At 31.1% G+C, this 21,941-nt stretch overlaps 3 protein-coding genes and 1 long non-coding RNA gene across 11 annotated transcripts in view; 3 read left to right on the top strand and 1 right to left on the bottom strand.

Moving 5' to 3' along the window:
- The first annotated feature begins 823 nt into the window (after positions 1 to 823).
- On the top strand, positions 824 to 13,532 carry LOC138943358 (odorant receptor 43a-like). Of its 6 annotated transcripts, XM_070314133.1 has the most exons (8): positions 824 to 1,106; positions 1,731 to 1,869; positions 1,957 to 2,004; positions 3,362 to 3,830; positions 3,998 to 4,097; positions 5,505 to 5,624; positions 6,093 to 6,248; positions 13,239 to 13,532. In XM_070314133.1, the coding sequence occupies exons 1-8, from the start codon at positions 1,032 to 1,034 to the stop codon at positions 13,356 to 13,358; spliced, it is 1,227 nt and encodes a 408-aa protein (XP_070170234.1). In that variant the 5' UTR covers positions 824 to 1,031; the 3' UTR covers positions 13,359 to 13,532. The 6 variants fall into 6 exon arrangements, with proteins under 6 accessions (XP_070170234.1, XP_070170232.1, XP_070170229.1 ...); XM_070314131.1 differs by having other exon boundaries at positions 1,735 to 2,004; XM_070314128.1 differs by having other exon boundaries at positions 1,731 to 2,004.
- Positions 13,477 to 15,444, top strand: LOC138943429 (chymotrypsin-2-like). The gene is made up of 4 exons (XM_070314283.1): positions 13,477 to 13,519; positions 13,750 to 14,066; positions 14,533 to 14,781; positions 15,295 to 15,444. The coding sequence occupies exons 1-4, from the start codon at positions 13,477 to 13,479 to the stop codon at positions 15,442 to 15,444; spliced, it is 759 nt and encodes a 252-aa protein (XP_070170384.1).
- Positions 15,445 to 17,472: 2,028 nt separating this feature from the next.
- LOC138943365 (odorant receptor 43a-like) lies at positions 17,473 to 21,844 on the top strand. Of its 3 annotated transcripts, none has more exons than XM_070314154.1 (7): positions 17,474 to 17,619; positions 17,916 to 18,179; positions 18,501 to 18,966; positions 19,392 to 19,491; positions 19,925 to 20,044; positions 20,188 to 20,343; positions 21,720 to 21,844. In XM_070314154.1, exons 1-7 carry the CDS (start codon positions 17,577 to 17,579, stop codon positions 21,771 to 21,773), a joined length of 1,203 nt encoding a protein of 400 aa, XP_070170255.1. In that variant the 5' UTR covers positions 17,474 to 17,576; the 3' UTR covers positions 21,774 to 21,844. The 3 variants fall into 3 exon arrangements, with proteins under 3 accessions (XP_070170252.1, XP_070170255.1, XP_070170253.1); XM_070314152.1 differs by having other exon boundaries at positions 19,392 to 19,495; XM_070314151.1 differs by lacking the exon at positions 21,720 to 21,844 and having other exon boundaries at positions 17,473 to 17,619; positions 20,188 to 20,448.
- The window catches only part of LOC138943370 (uncharacterized), a 32,974-nt gene continuing 29,551 nt past the window's right edge, over positions 18,519 to 21,941 (bottom strand). Inside the window, exons 2-3 of the long non-coding RNA XR_011448463.1 lie at positions 20,142 to 20,362; positions 18,519 to 18,901 (exon numbers count right to left, since the gene is read on the bottom strand). This is a non-coding gene — a long non-coding RNA (uncharacterized lncRNA). The remainder of the gene's footprint in view (positions 18,902 to 20,141; positions 20,363 to 21,941) is intronic.

The following is a 21,941-nucleotide window of genomic DNA, read 5'->3' as shown; positions in this document are numbered from 1 at the left end:
GAAAAATGTTTCAAACAAAAGTTGTGTGGCTTCAAGGGGGCCATAAGATGGTGACAATGATTTGACCTTGGAAAATCATTTGAAGGTCATGTGAAGGTCAACTTTAAAATCTTAAATGGAATCCCCTATTTTTCATTACATATTCTTGTAGCTTACCTCGAGAGCTTTTCAAAACACTATAATAAAGTATTTTTTCATTAAGTGCCAAAAAAAAACAAATAATTGTTTAAAAAAATACATTGTAAATAATTTTCTTAAAAACAATTTTTTTTTATACTAATTGATTTGTCTCATTATTCTGTACATAGAAGTATTACGGTAAGATTATCGAAAACTAAAGATTTTACGAGATATTTAATTTTTTATATCAAAATATGTCAGTTTAAAATATAAAATAACTGAAAAAGTACTGAATAAAAAAATACTTTATTATAGTATTTTAGAAAGCTCTCGATGTCAGCTACAAGAATACTAAATAAAAAATGGGGGTTTCCATTTAAGATTTTAAAGTTGACCTTTACATGACCTTCAAATGATTTTCCAAGGTCAAATCATTGTCACCATCTTATGGCCTCCTTGAAGCCACACAACTTTTGTTTGAAACATTTTTCGATTTAACGCAGTGTTTCTGAGATATTTGAGTGGGTCCTTTAAAATGGGACACCCTGTATAAACACAGATGTATAGCGATGTATGTAATATAAGCGAGATCTCTCCAGAAATTGTGCCAATAACACGATTTCCATTGCTTTAGTAAGGAAGAATGCTACGGTAATATATAATTTATATAATTTCGAAATAATTTCCTCTGCAAAATCGAGAATGTACAGTATGTCCGAGAGCGTGCGTGAGAACATAACGGGTGTACATACGTCGTTTACGTGTATTGTGTACGTGTGTTGTACTCGCCCCTACGATCCGGACGATCACCCACCTGTTATTATACCCACGTTTTTTTTTTTCGCACACATACTTAGTACGTCATTTTCCGCCGCGATCACCCACCTGTTATTATATCCAAGTATTTCTTCATGTATACTCGATACATCGTTTCCCGCCGAAGAGACATAAACGAGAGATGTTTGGAATATTTAAAGGAGCTTATGGTAAGTGGTCTGGTCATTCACTGGATAATAAAAAAATAGGTATAGATCCGGACGTGTAAAAAAGATGCGTGCATGCGCGTTGCCGAATAGGAGGTGACTTTGTTTCATGATAAAGAGACAGAGGCCAGTCTCTAGATAACGCGCAACATGAGAACTTCAAAGAATATGGAATATGAAGGTGCCGTTCTCTTATCGTTGAAGTTATACTGGAAATTAGTCTCGACGAGAAAATACATTCTAGCTTAAAATATATACGCGACCTACAATTTTAGAATAAATCGAACAAACAATCGACGTGTATCGCTATCAATAAATATGAATTTTCTTTCATTTTTAAATTGTTTGATTGGAAGTAATTCAGTTCTTGCAAAGAATGATAATAATATATTTGTGCAGAAAGACAATAAGAACAAATAAGAGGAGAAGTGGTATTTTAGAATTTCAAGTTTGTTATCTCAAGTATCATTTTTTATAATCATTCTCTTTGTGTATAATTTGAAGAAAAATATGGTCAAAGAAACATTTATTTTTTTTGAATTCTTGTTTTACGATATAATTTTTAAATTTTAATAATCTTTCTTCGAAATTAGGAATAATTTAGCTCATGGAATTTTCTTGAAATAGGTAGATTTCGAATGGGCAGTAAAGTTGAATCGATGTACTTTGAAACTGATCGGGCTTTGGCCCGAGACTAAGCAGACTACGTGGCAAAGGTGTATGTGCAATTTACGCGCGCTTGTCGTTGTCATGTCATTGTTGATTGGTATTTTGATTCCTGCCATACATTCTTTGATAAGAATTCGTGGAGATGTTATGCTAATGATAGACAATTTACAATTTACTTTACCAGTCTTCACCGCTATGCTCAGAGTTGTAATTTTTTGGTGGAAAAAAGATGGTTAGTTTTTTTACAAGATTTTAAATGAAAATTACAATTTAATCGTCTATGCTGAACTTAAAAAAATAGATAGCAGGCGATATAATAAAATACTTGACATAGTATTTTATATAAAGTATTATAGTATTTTATATAGTATTTTATATAGTATTTTATATTTTATATAATACTTGACTTTACAAAATACTTGTAATTTTTTTTAGTTTCTCTCTCTCTCTCTCTCTCTCTCCATTATTATAATTATAATTCAATTCGCCAACGCATACTAATTTTAAGTATACAGGGTGTCCCATTTTAAAGGACCCACTCAAATATCTCAGAAACACTGCGTTAAATCGAAAAATGTTTCAAACAAAAGTTGTGTGGCTTCAAGGGGGTCATAAGATGGTGACAATAATTTGACATTGGAAAATCATTTGAAGGTCATGTGAAGGTCAACTTTAAAATCTTAAATGGGAACCCCCATTTTTTATTTAGTATTCTTATAGCTGACATCGAGAGCTTTCCAAAACACTATGATAAAGTATTTTTTTATTAAGTACTTTTTGAGTTATTTTATACCATTTTAATCTGACATCTTTTGATATAAAAAATTAAATATCTCATAAAATATTCAGTTTTCGATAATTTTACCGTAATACTTCTATGTACAGAATAATAAGACAAATTAATTAGTGCCAAAAAAAAAACAAATAATTGTTTAAAAAAATACATTGTAAATAATTTTCTTTAAAACAATTTTTTTTATACTAATTGATTTGTCTCATTATTCTGTACATAGAAGTATTACGGTAAGCTTATCGAAAACTAACTATTTTATGAGATATTTAATTTTTTATATCAAAAGATGTCGGATTAAAATATAAAATAACTCAAAAAGTACTGAATAAAAAAATAGTTTATTATAGTGTTTGGAAAGCTCTCGATGTCAGCTACAAGAATACTAAATAAAAAATGCGGATTTTCACTTAAGATTTTAAAGTTGACCTTTACATGACCTTCAAATGATTTTCCAAGGTCAAATCATTGTCACCATCTTATGGCCCCCTTGAAGCCACACAACTTTTGTTTGAAACATTTTTCGATTTAACGCAGTGTTTCTAAGATATTTGAGTGGGTCCTTTAAAATGGAACACCCTGTATATCATATTTATTTAAATCTTGTGTAAAAATTACATTTTTATGATTCAAATTTTTCATATATTAAAAGTCTTATCTCTGATTTAATTTTTAATAAATTTATCGATAAAATTTTTCTCCATATATATTAATATTTTCTCCTTTTCTCTTTCTCTCTTTCTTATTTTCTTTTATAATAACATTTGTGATTTTCTTTATCCATATTATCCTGTTAAAGCTATGTCATCTTTAATGGATATGATTGCGAACGATTGGGTAAAACCGAAAGCCTCTTGGGAAAGACTTATAATGATTACAAGGGCGCAAACTGCGCGTACAATCACCATGTTTATGTACGGCATGATGGGAATATGCTTTTCCATTGCTATATTTATGCCTGCATGCGGTTTTTCGATGAGATATTTAACGAACATTACTGATCCAGGCAAACCATTGCCATTACAGACGTATTATGTATATGATACAACTAGAAGTCCGCAATACGAATTAACATTCATTTCTCAAGCTATCTCCATGATCTTAGGGGTTTTACCTTACACGGGCATAGATAATTTTCTTAGTTTGTTAGTATTTCATATCTGCGGCCAACTGGACATTCTAAAAAAACATATCATGCATCTAGATAAATTCACGAATTACGCTAACACTTTAAAGAGCTGCGTGATGGACCACACGCGACTAATCAGGTAATCATGCTTCTATCATATGTTATAGATAAATTTTTATTTATTATATAAATACGAAAATATAAAACTGTGTAATAACATGAAAATGATTATATGTTATATACTATAGACACAAAGTGATATAAAATATAACACAATTATATAATACATAAATCATTAATCTATAGAGCTATCGCTGTTATAGAAGACACTTTCAATCTAATGCTGCTTGCATTATTTCTGTATTTCGGTACTCTTTTCGCTTTTTACGGATTTTTAATTCTTAGTGTAAGTAAAACATTCATGAAAATCATCGGCATACAAAATATTGTATTACGTTTTTTTTCTACACGTATAAAAATAATTCCATTTGCACTTATATTATTGCAAGCAGTTCGTGTACATCAAAAAGTTTTTTATTTTATCAATAATATTGAAGCCTTTGGATATAATCTAAAAATGATAAAATTTGTACTAATATACTAATTTTTTTTAAAATAAGAACTTGAAAGATTTTGTCAAATTATCTTTGAAATTTTATAGTACTAAATAGTAATTTTTTTGTTTTGCTAATAATACGGTGTAAAAGAAAATGTTAGATCGAAATTCTATAAAATAAAGTTTTATACGACTACGAAAGTAATAACGATGAATCATTATCAAATAATCATTGTCAATAATGTTTATATATATATATGTATATACCCATTTTAATCCATCCAGTCGAATATCTCAAAAACCAAGCTCGAAAGAGAAAAATGTTTCAGACAAAAGTTGTTTGGTTTCGAAGGGGCCATAAGATGGTACCATTGGTTTGACCTTGGAAAATCATTTGAATGTCATGTGAAGGTCAACTTTAAAATCTTAAATAGAAACTCCCATTTTTTATTTAGTATTCTTGTAGCTTGCCTCGAGAGCTTTCCAAAACACTATAATAAAGTATTTTTTTATTCAGTACTTTTTGAGTTATTTTATATTTTAATCGACATTTTTTGATATAAAAAATTAAATATCTCATAAAATAGTTAGTTTTTGATAATCTTACCGTAATACTTTTATGTACAGAATAATGATACAAATCAATTAGTATAAAAAAATAATAGTTTTTAAAAAAATTATTTACGATGTATTTTTTTAAACAATTATTTGTTTTTTTTTTTTTTTGCACTAATTGATTTGTCTCATTATTCTGTACATAAAAGTATTACGGTAAGATTATCAAAAACTAACTATTTTATGAGATATTTAATTTTTTATATCAAAAGATGTCAGATTAAAATATAAAATAACTCAAAAAGTACTAAATAAAAAAATAGTTTATTATAGTGTTTTGGAAAGCTCTCGATATCAGCTATAAGAATACTAAATAAAATATGGGGATTTCTATTTAAGATTTTAAAGTTGACCTTCACATGACCTTCAAATGATTTTCCAAGGTCAAACCAATGGTATCATCTTATGGCCCCCTTGAAACCAAACAACTTTTGTTTGAAACATTTTTCTCTTCCGGGCTTGGTTTTTGAGATATTCGACTGGATGGATTAAAATGGGCCACCCAGTATATATATATATATTATATATTGTATATAATATTAGAAAGTGAATACTTTTTAATATAATAAAAGTATTTTATGTTTATTATAATAATATTTTCCTATAATATATATTCCTCCAAACATATGTGTAAATATGTAGCTTTTAGAAGATGGGAATTACTTATCGATTTCTCGCTTAGCATATCTCGTAACAATGGTCATCAATACGTTTGGTCACATGTGCGCTTATTGTGCAGTAGGCGAAATTTTAGTATCGCAGGTAAAAGAGTTTCAAATCTTTTAATTTCTCATAATCCATATACTTTTCTTCTACAATTATTATTGTATTGTTTAAGGAAACATTTTAACTATAAATGATGGATATTCACAGAACAAAAAATTTATTTTTATTTTATTTTAAATTTATACGTGTGTGTATGTGTATGTAAGAAATTTTACAGACGAATCTCAGTATTTTTATATTTAATATTTAAAGTTTAAATATAAAAATTTCTAATAATTTAGATAATTAATATTATATATAATCCACGCACACATATATACGTATGGGACGGCGGCATGCGTACATACATTCAACGCGTGCACGCATACATACGACACGCACATACACAATATTGTATTATATTGTATTAACATGTACATGGATAAATTTTGTAAATGTTAAAGTACTAGATGTATTTGTGTGAAATAATTCTTAATACTTCAATACATTTTTAATGAATTCAAGTGTAATCGAATTCATTATGCTGCATATTCTAATAAATGGTATACTCTGGAGCCAAAAGATGCGCGGGATATAATTTTTCTAATGATCAAAACCAGTGAGCCTCTCTATCTTACCGCTGGTAAAGTGTTTCCTATGACAATGGCTACATTTTGCAACGTAAGTGATCCTAAAACACAATTTTATAACATTAAGAGGATGCCGGATTACCGACAGAATGCGAATATTAGTAGGATTGCAAAATCTTTTTGTTGATTATAGATATCAACAAATCCTTTTCCACAATTAAGGTACACATAATAACGGAGTGCGGAGTTTAACATTTCATATGAAAAGTTGAAAAAAATGTGAAAATTACAGTTTTGTTATCGGCTTCTGCCGTCAACATTTACTTAATATAACAAATTTGTAATCTGTACGTGCCTAATCAGTGAACTCCGCACTCGGCATTTCATCAAAGAGTATAAGTGAACTTAGAGAAGTGAATTTAGAAGCTTTATAAAAAAGATTTTACGATGCTACACTTTCGTGTATATGTGTGTGTGCGAGATAGAGACTCAAGAGTAAAACAGAGCAGTAGATTAGTTGCGTGATGTCGCGATAGACGGAGCTGCAATCTTACATGACAAGGACAGACATAATCGTACTACCTTTGTCTCTTTCATGCGTGGAGAGTAATATATATATACGCACTAACATTATTGCAGTATCTTTTTTCTCTCGATCATACGCTCTGTCTTTTTCTAATCGCTCGCTCGCTATGTACTACGTATCGCTTAGCTTCATGCTCCTCGCATATTCACTTACGCGTTCACTCGCGCCTCTCTCTCTCTCTCTCTCTCTCTCTCTCTCTCTCTCTCTCTCTCTTTCATTCTGCTCGTTCATTATTGTATATTGTATTCTTTTATTGCCATTATTATATTCTTTTATTTGCTTAATTTTTATTCTTTCTATTCTCGTGTCCCTACATGAAAATAAATAAATTTATTTATTTATGTTTATTTGATACATCATAAATGAGATACACAAGTTATTTTCTTTTTCTATTTAATTATAGTTAAATACAACACATGTACATACAAAAATGCACATAATTAAATACTTTTTCTATTTATGACATACACAATATCTCATTTATGTTGTATAAAATAAAGACGAATAAATTAATGTATTATTATGTAGGAAGACGAGAATATAGAAAGAATAAAAGTCGAAGAAATAAAAGAATATAATAATGGGGATGAAAGAATACAATAAAGAACGAGGAGCAAGCGAGATGACAAACATCAAACAGTTCCGAAGTCTCGTTCGCGAGGCTCTCTTTATCTATAATATCTCGGGTTACATATCGTTCGTAAAATTTCTGTTTTTCGTATTTTATCGATATCAAAATAATTTTAATAGATTAATGAGATTCTTGCGATTAAAATAATACTAAACATGACATAAATCAGATAATTTTTAATCAGTTATGTTATTAAAATTATGATTACTTATTTCATTTAAAATAATCGGATTTATATCGTATTTGGTGTCATTTTAATCGCAAAAATGTAATTAATCCATTACAATTATTTTCAGATATATAAAATGCGAAATACGAAAGTTTTATTTTCTATAGTAAGATGACATATATACGTGAAAGATTACAGATAAAAGGAGTCACGCGAGCGAGGCTTCGGAACTCTTTCATGTTTGTCATCTCACTTACTCCTTCATTCTTTCTCGCTCTCGCTTTTGTCGACTCTTCAGCGTCGGGGATCTTTCCTTATCTACAAAATATAAACATCTTCTATATAAAAGGTGAAACTTGTATTTTCCATTTCATCTGTATAAAAATAATTATAATGGATTAATGAGATTCTTGCGATTAAAATGACACGAAACATGACATAATATCGGATTATTTTTAATCAATTATGTTATTAAAATTATTACTTATTTCATTTAAAATTATCCGATTTATGTCATATTTGGTGTTATTTTAATCGCAAAAATCTCATTAATCCATTATAATTATTTTTATACTAATAAAATACAATATGAAAGTTTCAGTTTTTATTTTATAAGATGTTTATATAAGGAAAGATCCCCGCGCGATGCTGAAGAGTCGACAAAAGCAATAGCGAGAAAGAATGAAGGAGCAAGCCAGACGACAAATATCGAAGAGTTCCGAAGTCTCGCTTGTGAGGCTCCCTTTATCTACAATCTTTCACGTTAGATTAATATATATAAATTATTATAAAATTTATATATATATATACAGGGTGTCCGGCGTCAATCGCATCACCGGTCGTGTGCAGGTAGAGCAGATGAAATCGAGAAGAAAAGTCCTTTACCTTTTTTTTCTATAACACTTAATAAAAGAGTTATTATTGAGTAAAGTCTGGCCAATCAGCGCCGACCTTTAGCCGGGCGCACGTCAGTGAGCCGCGCGCTGTGAAGTGTGCAGCGGCGTACACTATCAAGCGCGCGGTTCACCGACATGCGCCCGGCTAAAGATTGGCGCTGATTGGCCAGACTTTACTCAATAATAACTCTTTTATTAAGTATTATATAAAAAATTGGTACAGGACTTTTCTTCTCGGTTTCACCTGCTCTACCTGCACATGACCGGTGATGCGGTTGACGCCGGACACCCTGTATATATATGTCATGTTACTATAGAAAATCAAATGTCTGTATTTCGCATTTTATATATCCGAAAATAATTTAAATGCATTAATTACATTATTGTGATTAAAATGACATGTCGTAAAATATTAATAAATAATGTTTTTATGTATCGAATTAATTTTAATCAATATGAAAATAATTTTTTATTCGGTTACAGAATATTCGTTTATAAAGATGCGCATTTGTTTATATTATTACGCGATATTTGTAGCATGCATGTATCTAAGTATGTGTGTACGTATCGGGGAATAAGGCGACTGTACTATTCACACGCACACAGCCAGGCACATCCGATAATATCAGTGCGCGGCAGTACTCAGTCTCAGTCTCAGTCGCGCGTGTTGTGTACATACGCGTAACGAGAGATAACCGCAAAAATGTGCTCAACCGTTATAACGCGTTATAACGCATCGAATTTAAAAAACGAGTGTTGTGTTTGTGTAGTCATAGTGTGTTCATATAATAGGGCGAAAATGTAATGAAAAACGCTTGCCTCGCTTTGCCCGCAGACTTTCTTTAAAAAGAATAAGGGTCAAAAGGTTAGTATATTTATATACCATAATTCTAGAAGGAATTGTTTTAATGTATAGTATATACTAATATGTCGCTAGATATAATTGAATTTTTTTTCCGTGCAGTTTACACAAAAATATAAGTATGATAATGTAATATTATATAAAAATGTAATATTTCAAGTTTTTTTTTTATTTTTTGATTATATCTTTAAAGCAATTCCTAAATAGAAAACAACATAAAGACCTTTGTATAAAAAAATTGTAACATAAAATTAATCTTTAAATAGAATTTAGAATTACTACAATACATGAACATACACATTATATATATATGATGCATATAGTATTTAGTACTCATATAGTATTTTTGTTATAAAGAAATAGACAGACATGGGCAAAAAAAGAAAGAGAGAGAGAGAGAGAGAGAGAGAGAGAGAGAGAGAGAGAGAGAGAGAGAGAATAGGAATGAGTAAGCGAGAGAATGGCTGTACAACGATATATCGATTAATAATTCACATCAGTCGCTAAATATTAGTGAGCATAAAGTATTGCTACGGAGAAAGATCCAACTATTTCCTTTTTTTTCTTACTTTTGGCACTTGTATGGACACTTGCTCACTTACACTATATCCTCTTTCTCTTTGCCCATTCTTCTCTGTCCGTCTCTTTCTGATCCGAGCATACTATGTATGTTATATATTATCTATATGCGATCTTTTCGTGAACTGGTTGAAAATATTTCATACCAGATGCGGTTTGCATGTGCGCTCTAAATATTGCCGAAATATTTGATCCCAGAAGCGATCTTTTCGTGAACTGGTTGTAAATATTTCATACCAGATGCGGTTTGCATGTGCGCTCTAAATATTGCCGAAATATTTGATCCCAGAAGCGATCTTTTCGTGAACTGGTTGTAAATATTTCATACCAGATGCGGTTTGCATGTGCGCGCTAAATATTGCCGAAATATTTGATCCCAGAAGCGATCTTTTCGTGAACTGGTTGTAAATATTTCATACCAGATGCGGTTTGCATGAGCGTTCTGGTTAAAAATATATCCCAGAGGCGATTTACGTGTGCTGGGTATTGTAAAAAATATCCCAGAGGCGATTTACGTGTGCTGGTTATTGTAAAAAATATCCCAGAGGCGATTTACGTGTGCTGGGTATTGTAAAAAATATCCCAGAGGCGATTTACGTGTGCTGGTTATTGTAAAAAATATCCCAGAGGTGATTTACGTGTGCTGGTTATTGTAAAAAATATTCCAGAGACGATTTACGTGTGCTGGTTATTGTAAAAAATATTCCAGAGGCGATTTACGTGTGCTGGTTGCTTTACAATATTTTGAACCGGATGCGATTTAATAGTTATGTAAGATTAGCAATATAACCGTTATTATATATTATAATACATATATATGTATTGTGCTATTGTATGTATGTATGTATGTATCTATGATGTATGTATATATATATATACATAAAAGGCACACATATATATATAACAATACATGCACACACACACATACACATGGCCAAATATTATTCCTCTTGGAAAGATATATGGAAAGGCACACACACACACGTACATATATATATATATATATATATATATATATATATATATATATATATATATAAGTCCATATAAGTAATGTGTGCAATTGTGTTCAAATATGCAATAAAGGCAGACACGTGTATATGTTATACTGTTATCTATACGCTTAGATACGCTTAGATATGCGTGCGAGGCAATAGAGCAGTAGAAATACACGATGTCCGATTTCAACATATTGAACACAATTCTCTTTCAAATATGCATAAAACATGCAGAAATATTAATATTGGTAACAGCGGAACTAAAATTATTGATATTATCGATAATTTCGGTCGGTATTATCGATAATTTTAGTTACGCTTAGATGAGGGCGCTAACTCGTCGGAGTTCGGCCGTCGCTCCGGCATCCTCTTAACATTATTAATCCTACCATTATAAATTACATGTTTTTATAATCATTATATAAATTAATTTTATCACAGTTATTTTTCATATGAGTCACACTTATATATGGTATTTTTATGCCATATATTTTACTTTCTCATGTTTTTTACGTTTATATTTGCATTTTTTTATATTATTCTAAATAAACACTTTTCAGTTGATAAAAACATCAGCTGGTTACATATCCGTCTTGCTCACAACGAGATATTAATTCAAAAACATAATAGAACAAGTCCCCTTATATAAAAAAAATTCTATTAGTCTTCTTATGTAAAGTGTTGGATCTTTAAAAAAATAAATATAAACATAAAAATATAGATATTATATATAGAATTTCCTAAATATTGTTTTAAATGTATATTGATAACATTATTAATGTGTATGAAAAAAAACCTTATAAGATGCAAGTATACAAATATTGTATATCGTCCTGTTGAAATATAAAAATGTCTTCTTCCGCACTATGCGGAATAAAGCTACAGATGATAGAATAATTAAATGCCTAAACACAAATGTATAATGATATAATACTGTATATATTAGATGTACAACTTTGTTTCCGCCGTTTTCCTATAGATGGCTTTAGCGGTAAGTAGTGGTCGAAATAAATAGATCATTAGACGTCATGCGATAAACTTGGGCATCTGTCAACATAACCTCATAGAAACATTAGTCGATTTGTGTCTGCGTCATAAAATTATTCTCGATTGAAAATGTCAGTTTACGAGCCAAATTCTCGTCATTTGCGGGAGGTTTTAATTTCCTGCTTCAATATGAAGAAATCTGCGGCTGAGGCTCATCGAATGCTCTCAAATACTTATGGTGAAGCCGCTATTAGCGAAAGAACGTGTCGCGAGTGGTTTCAACGCTTCAAGAACGATGATTTTCACGTCGAAGACCGGCATAGCGGTGGAAGAGAGAAGGTTTTCGAAGATGCAGAATTGGTGGCATTACTTAACGAAGACTCGAGTCAAAGTCAAAAAGAATTGGCACGATCATTGGGAGTGGACAATACTTTGAATCATAAACGTATAACCAGTTTTTTACAATAAAGCCTCGAATTTCGGAAAAAAAACGGCGGAAGCAAAGTTGTACACCTAATATCATAGCAATGTACATAAAATAAAACTCCGCGTCCATCGCATCTCTTTTAATGCATACCTTTCTTAGCTAGAACTTTATTAATCTCTGTCTGAAAGAAACTGTCAATGAGAAATTAAACATAACAGCTTTTTTTACACAAATATCAACAATTTTCTTAAATTGTTCATTTCTTACGTATTTTACATTTGTTCTAATCACTAATATAATAAAGATATAGTGATAAAAAAAATTGTGGCGTTTGTCCGCGAACGGCTGGAGAACCGTTTGTATCGCGGCTGCACGTAACCGAAGACTTTACCACTAAGAATCAATGTCACGAATCGTATACGGCTTATCGAATTTCGTATCGATCATATTGCAATTAGTGTATTTGCGTATTGATATGTCAGCCACATCAGTCACTCAAGAATCCAACGGTGTTATTCCATAAGTTACCAACATTTACACAAATACTGCGTTATCTCGCCAATCCTTTCATAATGACTAGAACAAATGAAAAATATATGTAAATTAAGATATATAAGTAAACATTATTATATGATAGTCTTAGTTTAAAATGATAGATATCTATTATTATAGATATATAGATTATTATTATTTTTCATATATATCATTCTCTCTTTCTAACACTTTTATATTATAATTGAACTGACTTTTTGGTCCCATGACTTTATGGTACATATGTCGAATTCCCGAGAATACTTATGATCTTTTTTCAACTCTCTTTTTTATAAATATATAATATAAGAGAAACGGCGGCTTTTCTTACTTTTGGGAGCGTATCTCGTAGCCAAAATATAATGCATGTGATTCCAAAGACACATTTGTAATTTATGATCTTATATCGCTCAAGAGGGGACATCTCTCTCATGAATCATCTCAGAAATCGAAAAGAAAGAAAAAAAATGTCACGTTATCATTTGTGCTCTTAATGACGTACGTATTGGATTTCTCAAATTGTGCAAATAATTAATCATTAATAATCGCAACTGCGTAAACACACTGCGATCGTATATATAAACAGTGGCGAAAGCGTGGCGTCGGACCTTTCAAATTCTGTCCAGGCCACGTTCCCATACGGGACGCTCGCAATGTTACGACTCACATGGATTTTGATTTTCGTCGCCGCTAACGGTAAGTAATATTTTATGTCAGTATATAATATATTACATATAATAATAAAAAAAAAAAAAAATTGCACGCACTTGAAAATTGAATTTTTTTTCTTTACATCGCATATAAAGTAAAATAAAATTGTTTTCATTCTCTCTCTCTCTCTCTCTCTCTCTCTTTTTATCTAACAATAAGAGACAATAATCTTCATCTTGACGAGAGAAGAAATGGCTAATCGATACTCGTGCCAGGTATCAATGCTGAGGAAGTTGAAGAAAATGATGGCGATGTTGATATCAGCAAATATCCGTATCTCGCGTTGATTAAAAGGAACGGTAGACCAGTTTGTTGCGGCGTGATACTAGACGAGCATCACATCCTCACGTCAGATCGATGCGTGCCGCCGTTCGAACATGTTTGGAACGTTATGAATTCTATATACGTGACGTGCGGTACGAGCAGCCTCAAACCCAGCGGCAAAAGTATCTTCGTAAAGGAAATGTTCTCGCAAAATCATTTTATTAATCCGAACGAGAATCCCGTTACGGCCGGCCTCGGTGTGCTTAAGGTACACATTTATGCTTTAATTAGTTTACATTTATTTGTATATAGGTGTGTTTTAATTAAAATATATAGTTGTAGATTTTAATTGATTTTTACACATATTATCGTTATTTGTGTTTCAATATATAATATATAATTAAATGTGCCGCAAGTACTTATAAAATTTTTAATATTTAAATAAGTTATATAAAAATATTCTTTCTTTCTTTCTTCTCTCTCTCTCTCTCTCTCTCTCTCTCTCTCTCTTTCTTTTCGAATAAAATACTAAAAATTATTAGTTGACCCATCTTTGTGACATTTGGTCGCTCAGATGTATGAAACATTGAAATGTAAAAAAAAATTTCGTTCTTCTACATCCGCTTGTAGATTTAAAAAATTTTTATTATCTTTGTTGGTTCCGAGAAATCTTATATACCTTTTGCGATTTTATCACAGATTATAATAATAATTGAATGAATTATCTTTTGCAGCTCCTAGAGCCACTCCAGTTTGGAGAGAACGCGCAGCCGATTCAACTATCCGAAACGGAAGTACCGTTCAACGCGAAACTACAAATGGTTGGATGGATGGTGTCCGATCGTCAGGGGAACAAGACGGCACATCTCAAGAAAGTCACGTTAAATACTATAGAATCTCAAGAATGCCAGCCGTTCCACAAGAAGAAACTCAGCGAGTCTGAATTCTGCACTCGGCCGGAACTCGAAGGCAAATTTTGCAAGGTAAGCCATTGTAACGCAAAATAATAATATATCGTCGAGCGTGAAATCGAAAATCTTTATACATATATCTTACATTTTCATTTTACAAAAATTTAATTATGTCTTGTAAATATATCGTTCAAATATACATGTTTTGTCAATATCGATAAAGATCGGGTAATCGTGTATAGATTAAAAAAAAAAAAAAAAAGCTTTTCACACAGCATTTCTAATACAAATTTTTCTCTCTTTCTTTAATGAACTAAATTTATATTAATTAATGTTTATAATAATAATTAATACTAAATAAAAATAATAAATAATAATTTATGTTAATGAAATAATAAATTATATTAATTATAAAAGAGAATTCGATTAAGGTGTGTAAATAAGAATCATAATGTTGTAATAGCCATGTATGCACAAATTCAAAGTGTGCGAACGTATGTATATGTATGTGTATGCGAAAGTTTAGCGGAATAGGAATATCAAAATTAAATAATATTAATATTTAACATTAATACTATTATCTAGGGTTTTAGTGGCAGTCCTTTAATTTACGAAGACAAACTCGTCGGTGTGGCTACTTACGGTATTTCATGCAGTAAAACTCCGATTCCGGATGTTCACACCAGCATAGACGAAAATAATCGCGAATATCTGCGTGAAATTCTAAAAGGGTAAAGATTTTCCATCGTTTTTACACCGTTATTAATTTTTATTTTAAATACGGAGTTTTGAAAATGACTGATAATCGCGAACGATATTAAGAGAGAAATGATTGATTACAAAAAACAAAGCTATAGTACATTACGTTTGTATATGTACGATAATAATTTCTAATATTATATTAAAATATTAAATTTATATTAAAAATATTGATAAAAATTAATTTACGATAAAATTTATATATATATTCAAAAATATATTTTATAAAAATAAAATTGTACAATAAATTATATATCAAATATTGTCTATTTAAATATGTACTCATAAGATTACAAGATCGACATAATTACGTAACATATATGATCATACTTTATTTTTGTTTATTTTATCTTAATTTTGAATAAACAATCATGCAAATTACGTTATGTAAATACTTGCAAAGTTAAATAAAGACTATCTCTGTGCTATTAAAATGTTTAATTTTTTTATTTGAATATATTAGGTGTACAACTTTGCTTCCGCCGTTTTTTTCCCGAAATTCGAGGCTTTATTGTAAAAAAACTGGTTATACATTTATGATTCAAAGTATTGTCCACTCCCAATGATCGTGCCAATTCTTTTTGACTTTGACTCGAGTCTTCGTTAAGTAATGCCTCCAATTCTGCATCTTCGAAAACCTTCTCCCTTCCACCGCTATGCCGGTCTTCGACGTGAAAATCACCGTTCTTGAAGCGTTGAAATCACTCGCGACACGTTCTTTCGCTAATAGCGGCTTCACCATAAGTATTTGAGAGCATTCGATGAGCCTCAGCCGCGGATTTCTTCATATTGAAGCAGAAAATTAAAACCTCCCGCAAATGACGAGAATTTGGCTCGTAAACTGACATTTTCAATCGAGAATAACTTTATGACGCGGACGCAAATCGACTAATGTTTCTATGGGGTTATGTTGACAGATGCCCAAGTTTATCGCATGACGTCTACGATCTATTTATTTCGACCACTACTTACCGCTAAAGCCATCTATAGGAAAACGGCGGAAGCAAAGCTGTACACCTAATATAATAATTTATAAAAATTGTGAAATGCTGGATACTTGTCACATCTATTTTACCACACACAATTTTTACACACACAAACTATTTTATATATATATATATAAAATTAATATCACATAATATTATAAAAATATATTCTCTTTCATTAGATTATATATTTCCCATTGTCTCTCGGAAATTTACAATTGCAGATTTAATGAACAAGCAGCAAGTAGTTCGAAATGATACTGCTGATATAACAATTAGAAATTAAAATACAATAGTCTAGTTCCGGTGATAGATACAAGTTGGATAATGGTGAGTGTATTTGTGCTGCGTGCTCACAGCTGTGTATGTGACTTGGCCGGTATATAATTTGCTTGCAAAACTTTAATCAGACCGTTGTAAAAAGTAAGTATTTAGGGAAAGCAAAAACAAAAGTTGAAGTTTCGATATTTCTCTCAACGCTTCAACTGTAAAAACTTGTACGCCTTCTGGTTAATCAATAATTACTCTATACAGAGTCGGTTTTAAAAACTGCTAGGGTGATCGAGTAATAAAAAGAGAGACATGAAAAGCTTTTCTCAAAGGATTAACTTTACACAATTATGAGTTGTTAAACTAATCGTTAAATTCAATTTAATCCTCGTATATTATATTTATATTATACATTTTTTATTATATATTTTATACACAACCGTTAATTATATTTTTTTAGAAATTTAATTACTTAACACATACTCACATACACAACGTGCAAAACGTGAACGCGTGCTTCGAGTGAATCCTAAAACTTGTTACATAATTTTCCGATTTCTGAGAGAAACATATATTTGATGCATAAGTAAATGCGGCCCCTTGCATCGATGCTGATAGTTCGCAGAGGGACAATTGATCATCCCGCGGCAATTCAACCCCCCTTGGGGTGAATAATCGAGCATCTACAAGCATCTTTTGCGCTTATAGACATTTGCATTATTAATAGCTACCTGTATCCACCTGTAGAACGTCGTTAAGTCTCGAAACTTTCCGTATACGCGACAGTTCGCACTCCGTTGTACGGATCGTCGAGAATACAATCGCACCGAGAAAAAAGAAATTAGTCGCCTTATGTACGCTAGTATGGATGTCTCGGATCATTCGGGACACGCAGGTACTTTTTTCCGGGATAGTTTTCATACGGTAGCACACATTTCTCTTTTGAGCATGAATAATGAATTTTCAAATAATATTCCTAAATAAAAGCTGAAAAATATAATGATTATGTGTGGAAGAATACGTCCTTATATATGGTAGATAAAAAAATAAATATGTGCGCAATACACATACGCTGTTTCTCTCTAGATAATAAAACATAAATTAATCTCAGTAAAATATATAGATTAATGAATCTCGTTTGAATTTTATTAAAATTTTTAATATATCGTGTTTATTTTTGGAATTTAACAGACTACGAATGGTTCATTACGTTAAATCGAGTCTGCTTGAGACTATTGGGGATCTGGCCGGAGAAAGATAGACGAAAGAAATGGATGACGGATGCGTATGTGATTATTATATTAACCATAATTATCTGGAGCAGTGCCATTCCGACTTTTCATTCTCTCATCAGAATATGGGGCGATATATCGTCCATGATTGATAACTTGCAGTATAGCTTGCCGCTTCTGATATCAGTAATAAAACTCGTTGTAATGTGGCAAAAGAGGAAAGGTAATTCTTTAACAAAAAGCCTTAAATATACAACATTTTTACAACATTTTAAATTAGAAAGGAAGAAAAGAAACAAAAGAATATTCTTTCAATTCTTCTTCTTTTTATTCTGTTAATTCAAATTTTAGGGAAAAAAGCGAAGAATTAAAATTACCGTTTATTCGCAATACTTTATAAAATTCTTTAGTATCTATATTTTCTTAAATTGTATCGGTATTGTATCCTTTGTTCCGTTTTTTTTTTTTTTTTTTAATCATTAATCGTCATCATTTTCAATATTCATTATTTTATAACATCACAATTCCAATTTATTTCCGATAGTTCTTATACCGTTTTTGGAAATGGTTGAAGAGGACTGGACGAAATTAAAGACGGGAAAAGAACGAACGATTATGGTAAGACGTGCGCAAACTGCACGCTTGATAATGATATGGGGATACTTCGTGATGTTCGTCTCGTTTATTCTGGTCGTAATCTTTCCCAGCTTCGGCGTGTCGTTGAGATACTTGACAAATATTACCGATCCGGATAGATTAATGCCTCTGCAGTCGTATTACATGTACAACGTAAATGACAGTCCGTTTTACGAGATAATCTTCCTTCTGCAAGGCTTCAGCTTGATGGTAGCCGCAACCATATACACCGGTACGGACACCTTCATGGGATTTCTCATCTTCCACGTGTGCGGCCAGCTCGAGAACCTCAGGGCGCGTATTCTCGATCTGAAATTTAATTGCTTGGAGGACTCTCTATCGTCCAACATACGGGAACATATACGTCTCATCAGGTTTTGTACATAGTTGTCGAGAAAGGGCGAAATGAATTAATTTACTATAAAATTATAGAATCTTTTCCAACGCATCACACATATCTTCCTTTTTGTTGTTTAATCTAAGAACTCGTGTCACATTGAAATAAATTCGTAAATTCGTTACTGACACAAGATTTCACGTTGGCGCAATTTAACAAATTTAATCGACACATTTGTAATTTCTAAAACAATTTCGAGCAGTGACGATTTAATTTATTGATTATATAAATAATTGATATAAAACTAGATTTTTGAAAATTTTTCTGCCATTTTCATTCAATAATTACAAATTTGTTTGTGTAGTTTTATCTGTTTATATTTCCAAGAACAAATAAAGGATAAGTAAAAATCGAAATGTAATATTTATTGATGTTATTATGTTTATTATCTTTTTCTTACAGATCTATCAAAATTATTGACGATACGTTTACTTTAATGCTGCTTGGGTTGCTGGTTTATTTCGGCATACTCTTTGCTCTATACGGATTTTTATTTGTTACCGCAAGTATTGTTTCTGTAATATTTATGCATTTTTCTATCCGCAAGAAACTGAAATTTACGATTAGAATTGTATAAATATGTTTCTTTTTTTTTTTTTATTATACCATTTAAGAAAGTTGACTCATACTCTGTGTATATTAAATTTCCATTATAAATTTATCTTAAATAATAAAAAGTAAATATAATTTACCTTTTCAAGAAAATTATGAAAGATATATAGAAAAAGAAAAATCTTCACCAAATTGTTGCCATTTATTTTATTTCGATAAATTAAACTTCGTCTTGAAAAGAAGCCTTTGCTTTTCGAACAGAAATACAATACTTGTTAAATTTTTATTTCAACTTCATCGATCTGATTAAATCAATTTTTGTCTTTTAAGAGACATTTATCTGAAAATTCTAATTACGCATTCATCTTGATTAAATCGCATAGATAATGACACAAGGTCGCAATCTCTCCATCGCCCGATTAATTTATATCATGACGTCGTTTATCAATACGTTCACGCATATGTGCCTTCATTGCGTAGTAGGCGAATTTTTAGTTATCCAAGTAAGTATTTTTATTATTATTTTCTTCTTATACTCTGTGAAGAGTATAAAATTATCTAATTTTGTGTAATATTTATTTGAATATTTCATAAACTTACCCTTATACTTAAACATATTCTTTGATTGTTTTCACTGTTCATCAAGTGCAATGGGATTTACGAGGCTGTTTGCCAATACAAGTGGTACAACGTACAGCCGAGACAGGCGAGAAATCTATTGATTATGATGATTCAGGCCAAGAGACCGCTGTATCTCACCGCAGGAAAGCTCTTTCCTATGACAATGGCTACATTTTGCAGTGTAAGATCAGCTCTAAACTCTAAACGTCATAAAAAAATTCTCCCCATTAATATCCCGCGTAAAAAATGTGTTGGATGATTGCATAAGTTCGTGCCCGATTTTCATAGATGGCATTAAGTTACTGCATGGCGGAGTTCTATTGTTTTCGAGTGGTAATTGTTGCTTACATCGAATAGATGACGTTGTCTTATGTCAATTTAGCGTCAGATATTGTTCAGATAAGTCCATTTGTGCATAAGAGAAATCATTAAAAATGGAGAACGAAAAGGTGCATTTGCGGCATGTAATGCTGTATGAATTTCGGAAAGGCGTGAGTGTTGGGATTGCACAAAAAAATATTCAAAGCGTTTATTTGGACCGCGCTCCTGCTCTCCGAACAGTCAAAAAGTGGTTTGGCAGATTTCGAAATGGTGATTTCAACATGGAGGATCAACCCCGCTCTGGACGGCCTTCTGGCATCAATGATGACATTGTGCATGCCTTAGTGGAAAGAAACCCAAGGATTACAACTGAGGATATTGCTGAGAGGCTGAACATCGATAATTCAACCTCTTTTCGTCATTTAAAAAAGCTTGGATACATTCCCAAGCTTGATACGTGGGTGCCGCATCTCCTGACTGAAAGGAATAAGCTGCAGGAAAACTGCAGGAGTTGCAATGGGAAATTCTGCAGCACCCGCCATATTCTCCAGATATTGCGCCTTCAGATTTTTATCTGTTCCGGTCTTTGCAGAATAGTTTAAATGGCAAGAATCTCAATTCCGAGGAAGCTGTCGAAAACCATCTTACAAACTGTTTTCAAGAAAAACCAAGTTCTTTCTTCAAAAATGGAATCGACAAGCTTATAGATCGTTGGAAAACCATTGCAGAAAAGAATGGAGACTATATAATTGATTAATAAAAGTGTTATCTCTAAAATATAATCTATTGATGTTTATATTTAAATCGGGCCCAAACTTATGCAATCACCCAATAATATTAAAGATATCATGCAGATATTTAAAATTATATATCACAACTAAACAAATAATATAAAATTTTTTTTATCATAAAATATAAAAAAATTTTCTATATAATAAAGTTTTAAAATTCTATACTCACAATACGAAACCTAAATAATAATATAAAATAACAAGCATTCTATGATAATATATAAAATAAGTTGTGTGATAAAAATTACGCATATCAAAATTGTATTTCGTTGCATGTATTACACACATCGATATCTATACTTTGGAGATCAATTATCTTAATAAATAATTAATAATGCGAATGGGGAGAGGAAATAGAACATAATAATTTGTAAGATTAAATTTGTAAAATATTTCTACGCATAAATATTATACCTCATATTTATATAAATATGTTATATTTTAGTTATTAAAAACATCGGGCAGTTATATCTCGGTCTTACTGGCCCATCGTACTTGAATTAGAAACGTTCATCTAGAAATCCAATAAGACATCATTGTGTTATTATAGATACAAATAAAAATTATATAATGAGAGTAAAGCTTTTACTATACTTGTTACACTTAAAACACTATGTATACTTCATTATATATTGTATTATAAATTAATTCTATATTTAATCTTCTA

The sequence above is a fragment of the Polyergus mexicanus genome, unplaced genomic scaffold (genome assembly GCF_030449975.1).
Source record: "Polyergus mexicanus isolate NDT 795.1 unplaced genomic scaffold, iyPolMexi1.0 SCAF_26, whole genome shotgun sequence".
Classification (NCBI taxonomy): domain Eukaryota; kingdom Metazoa; phylum Arthropoda; class Insecta; order Hymenoptera; family Formicidae; genus Polyergus; species Polyergus mexicanus.
Note: the sequence above shows the minus strand (reverse complement) of the source record. Positions and strands in the feature narration are given on the sequence as shown.

Bases quoted from the DNA above. Each gene is read 5' to 3' on its own strand.
- LOC138943365 (XM_070314151.1), top strand. From the start codon at position 17,577: ATGTACGCTAGTATGGATGTCTCGGATCATTCGGGACACGCAG. The intron at 17,620-17,915 runs GTACTTTTTTCC...GGAATTTAACAG, and splicing joins GGATCATTCGGGACACGCAG to ACTACGAATGGTTCATTACG. The intron at 18,967-19,391 runs GTTTTGTACATA...TTTTTCTTACAG, and splicing joins GAACATATACGTCTCATCAG to ATCTATCAAAATTATTGACG.
- LOC138943429 (XM_070314283.1), top strand. From the start codon at position 13,477: ATGTTACGACTCACATGGATTTTGATTTTCGTCGCCGCTAACG. The intron at 14,067-14,532 runs GTACACATTTAT...TATCTTTTGCAG, and splicing joins CCGGCCTCGGTGTGCTTAAG to CTCCTAGAGCCACTCCAGTT. The intron at 14,782-15,294 runs GTAAGCCATTGT...ACTATTATCTAG, and splicing joins TCGAAGGCAAATTTTGCAAG to GGTTTTAGTGGCAGTCCTTT.
- LOC138943358 (XM_070314128.1), top strand. From the start codon at position 1,032: ATGTATACTCGATACATCGTTTCCCGCCGAAGAGACATAAACGAGAGA. The intron at 4,098-5,504 runs GTAAGTAAAACA...GTAAATATGTAG, and splicing joins ACGGATTTTTAATTCTTAGT to CTTTTAGAAGATGGGAATTA. The intron at 6,249-13,238 runs GTAAGTGATCCT...ATATCGCTCAAG, and splicing joins CAATGGCTACATTTTGCAAC to AGGGGACATCTCTCTCATGA.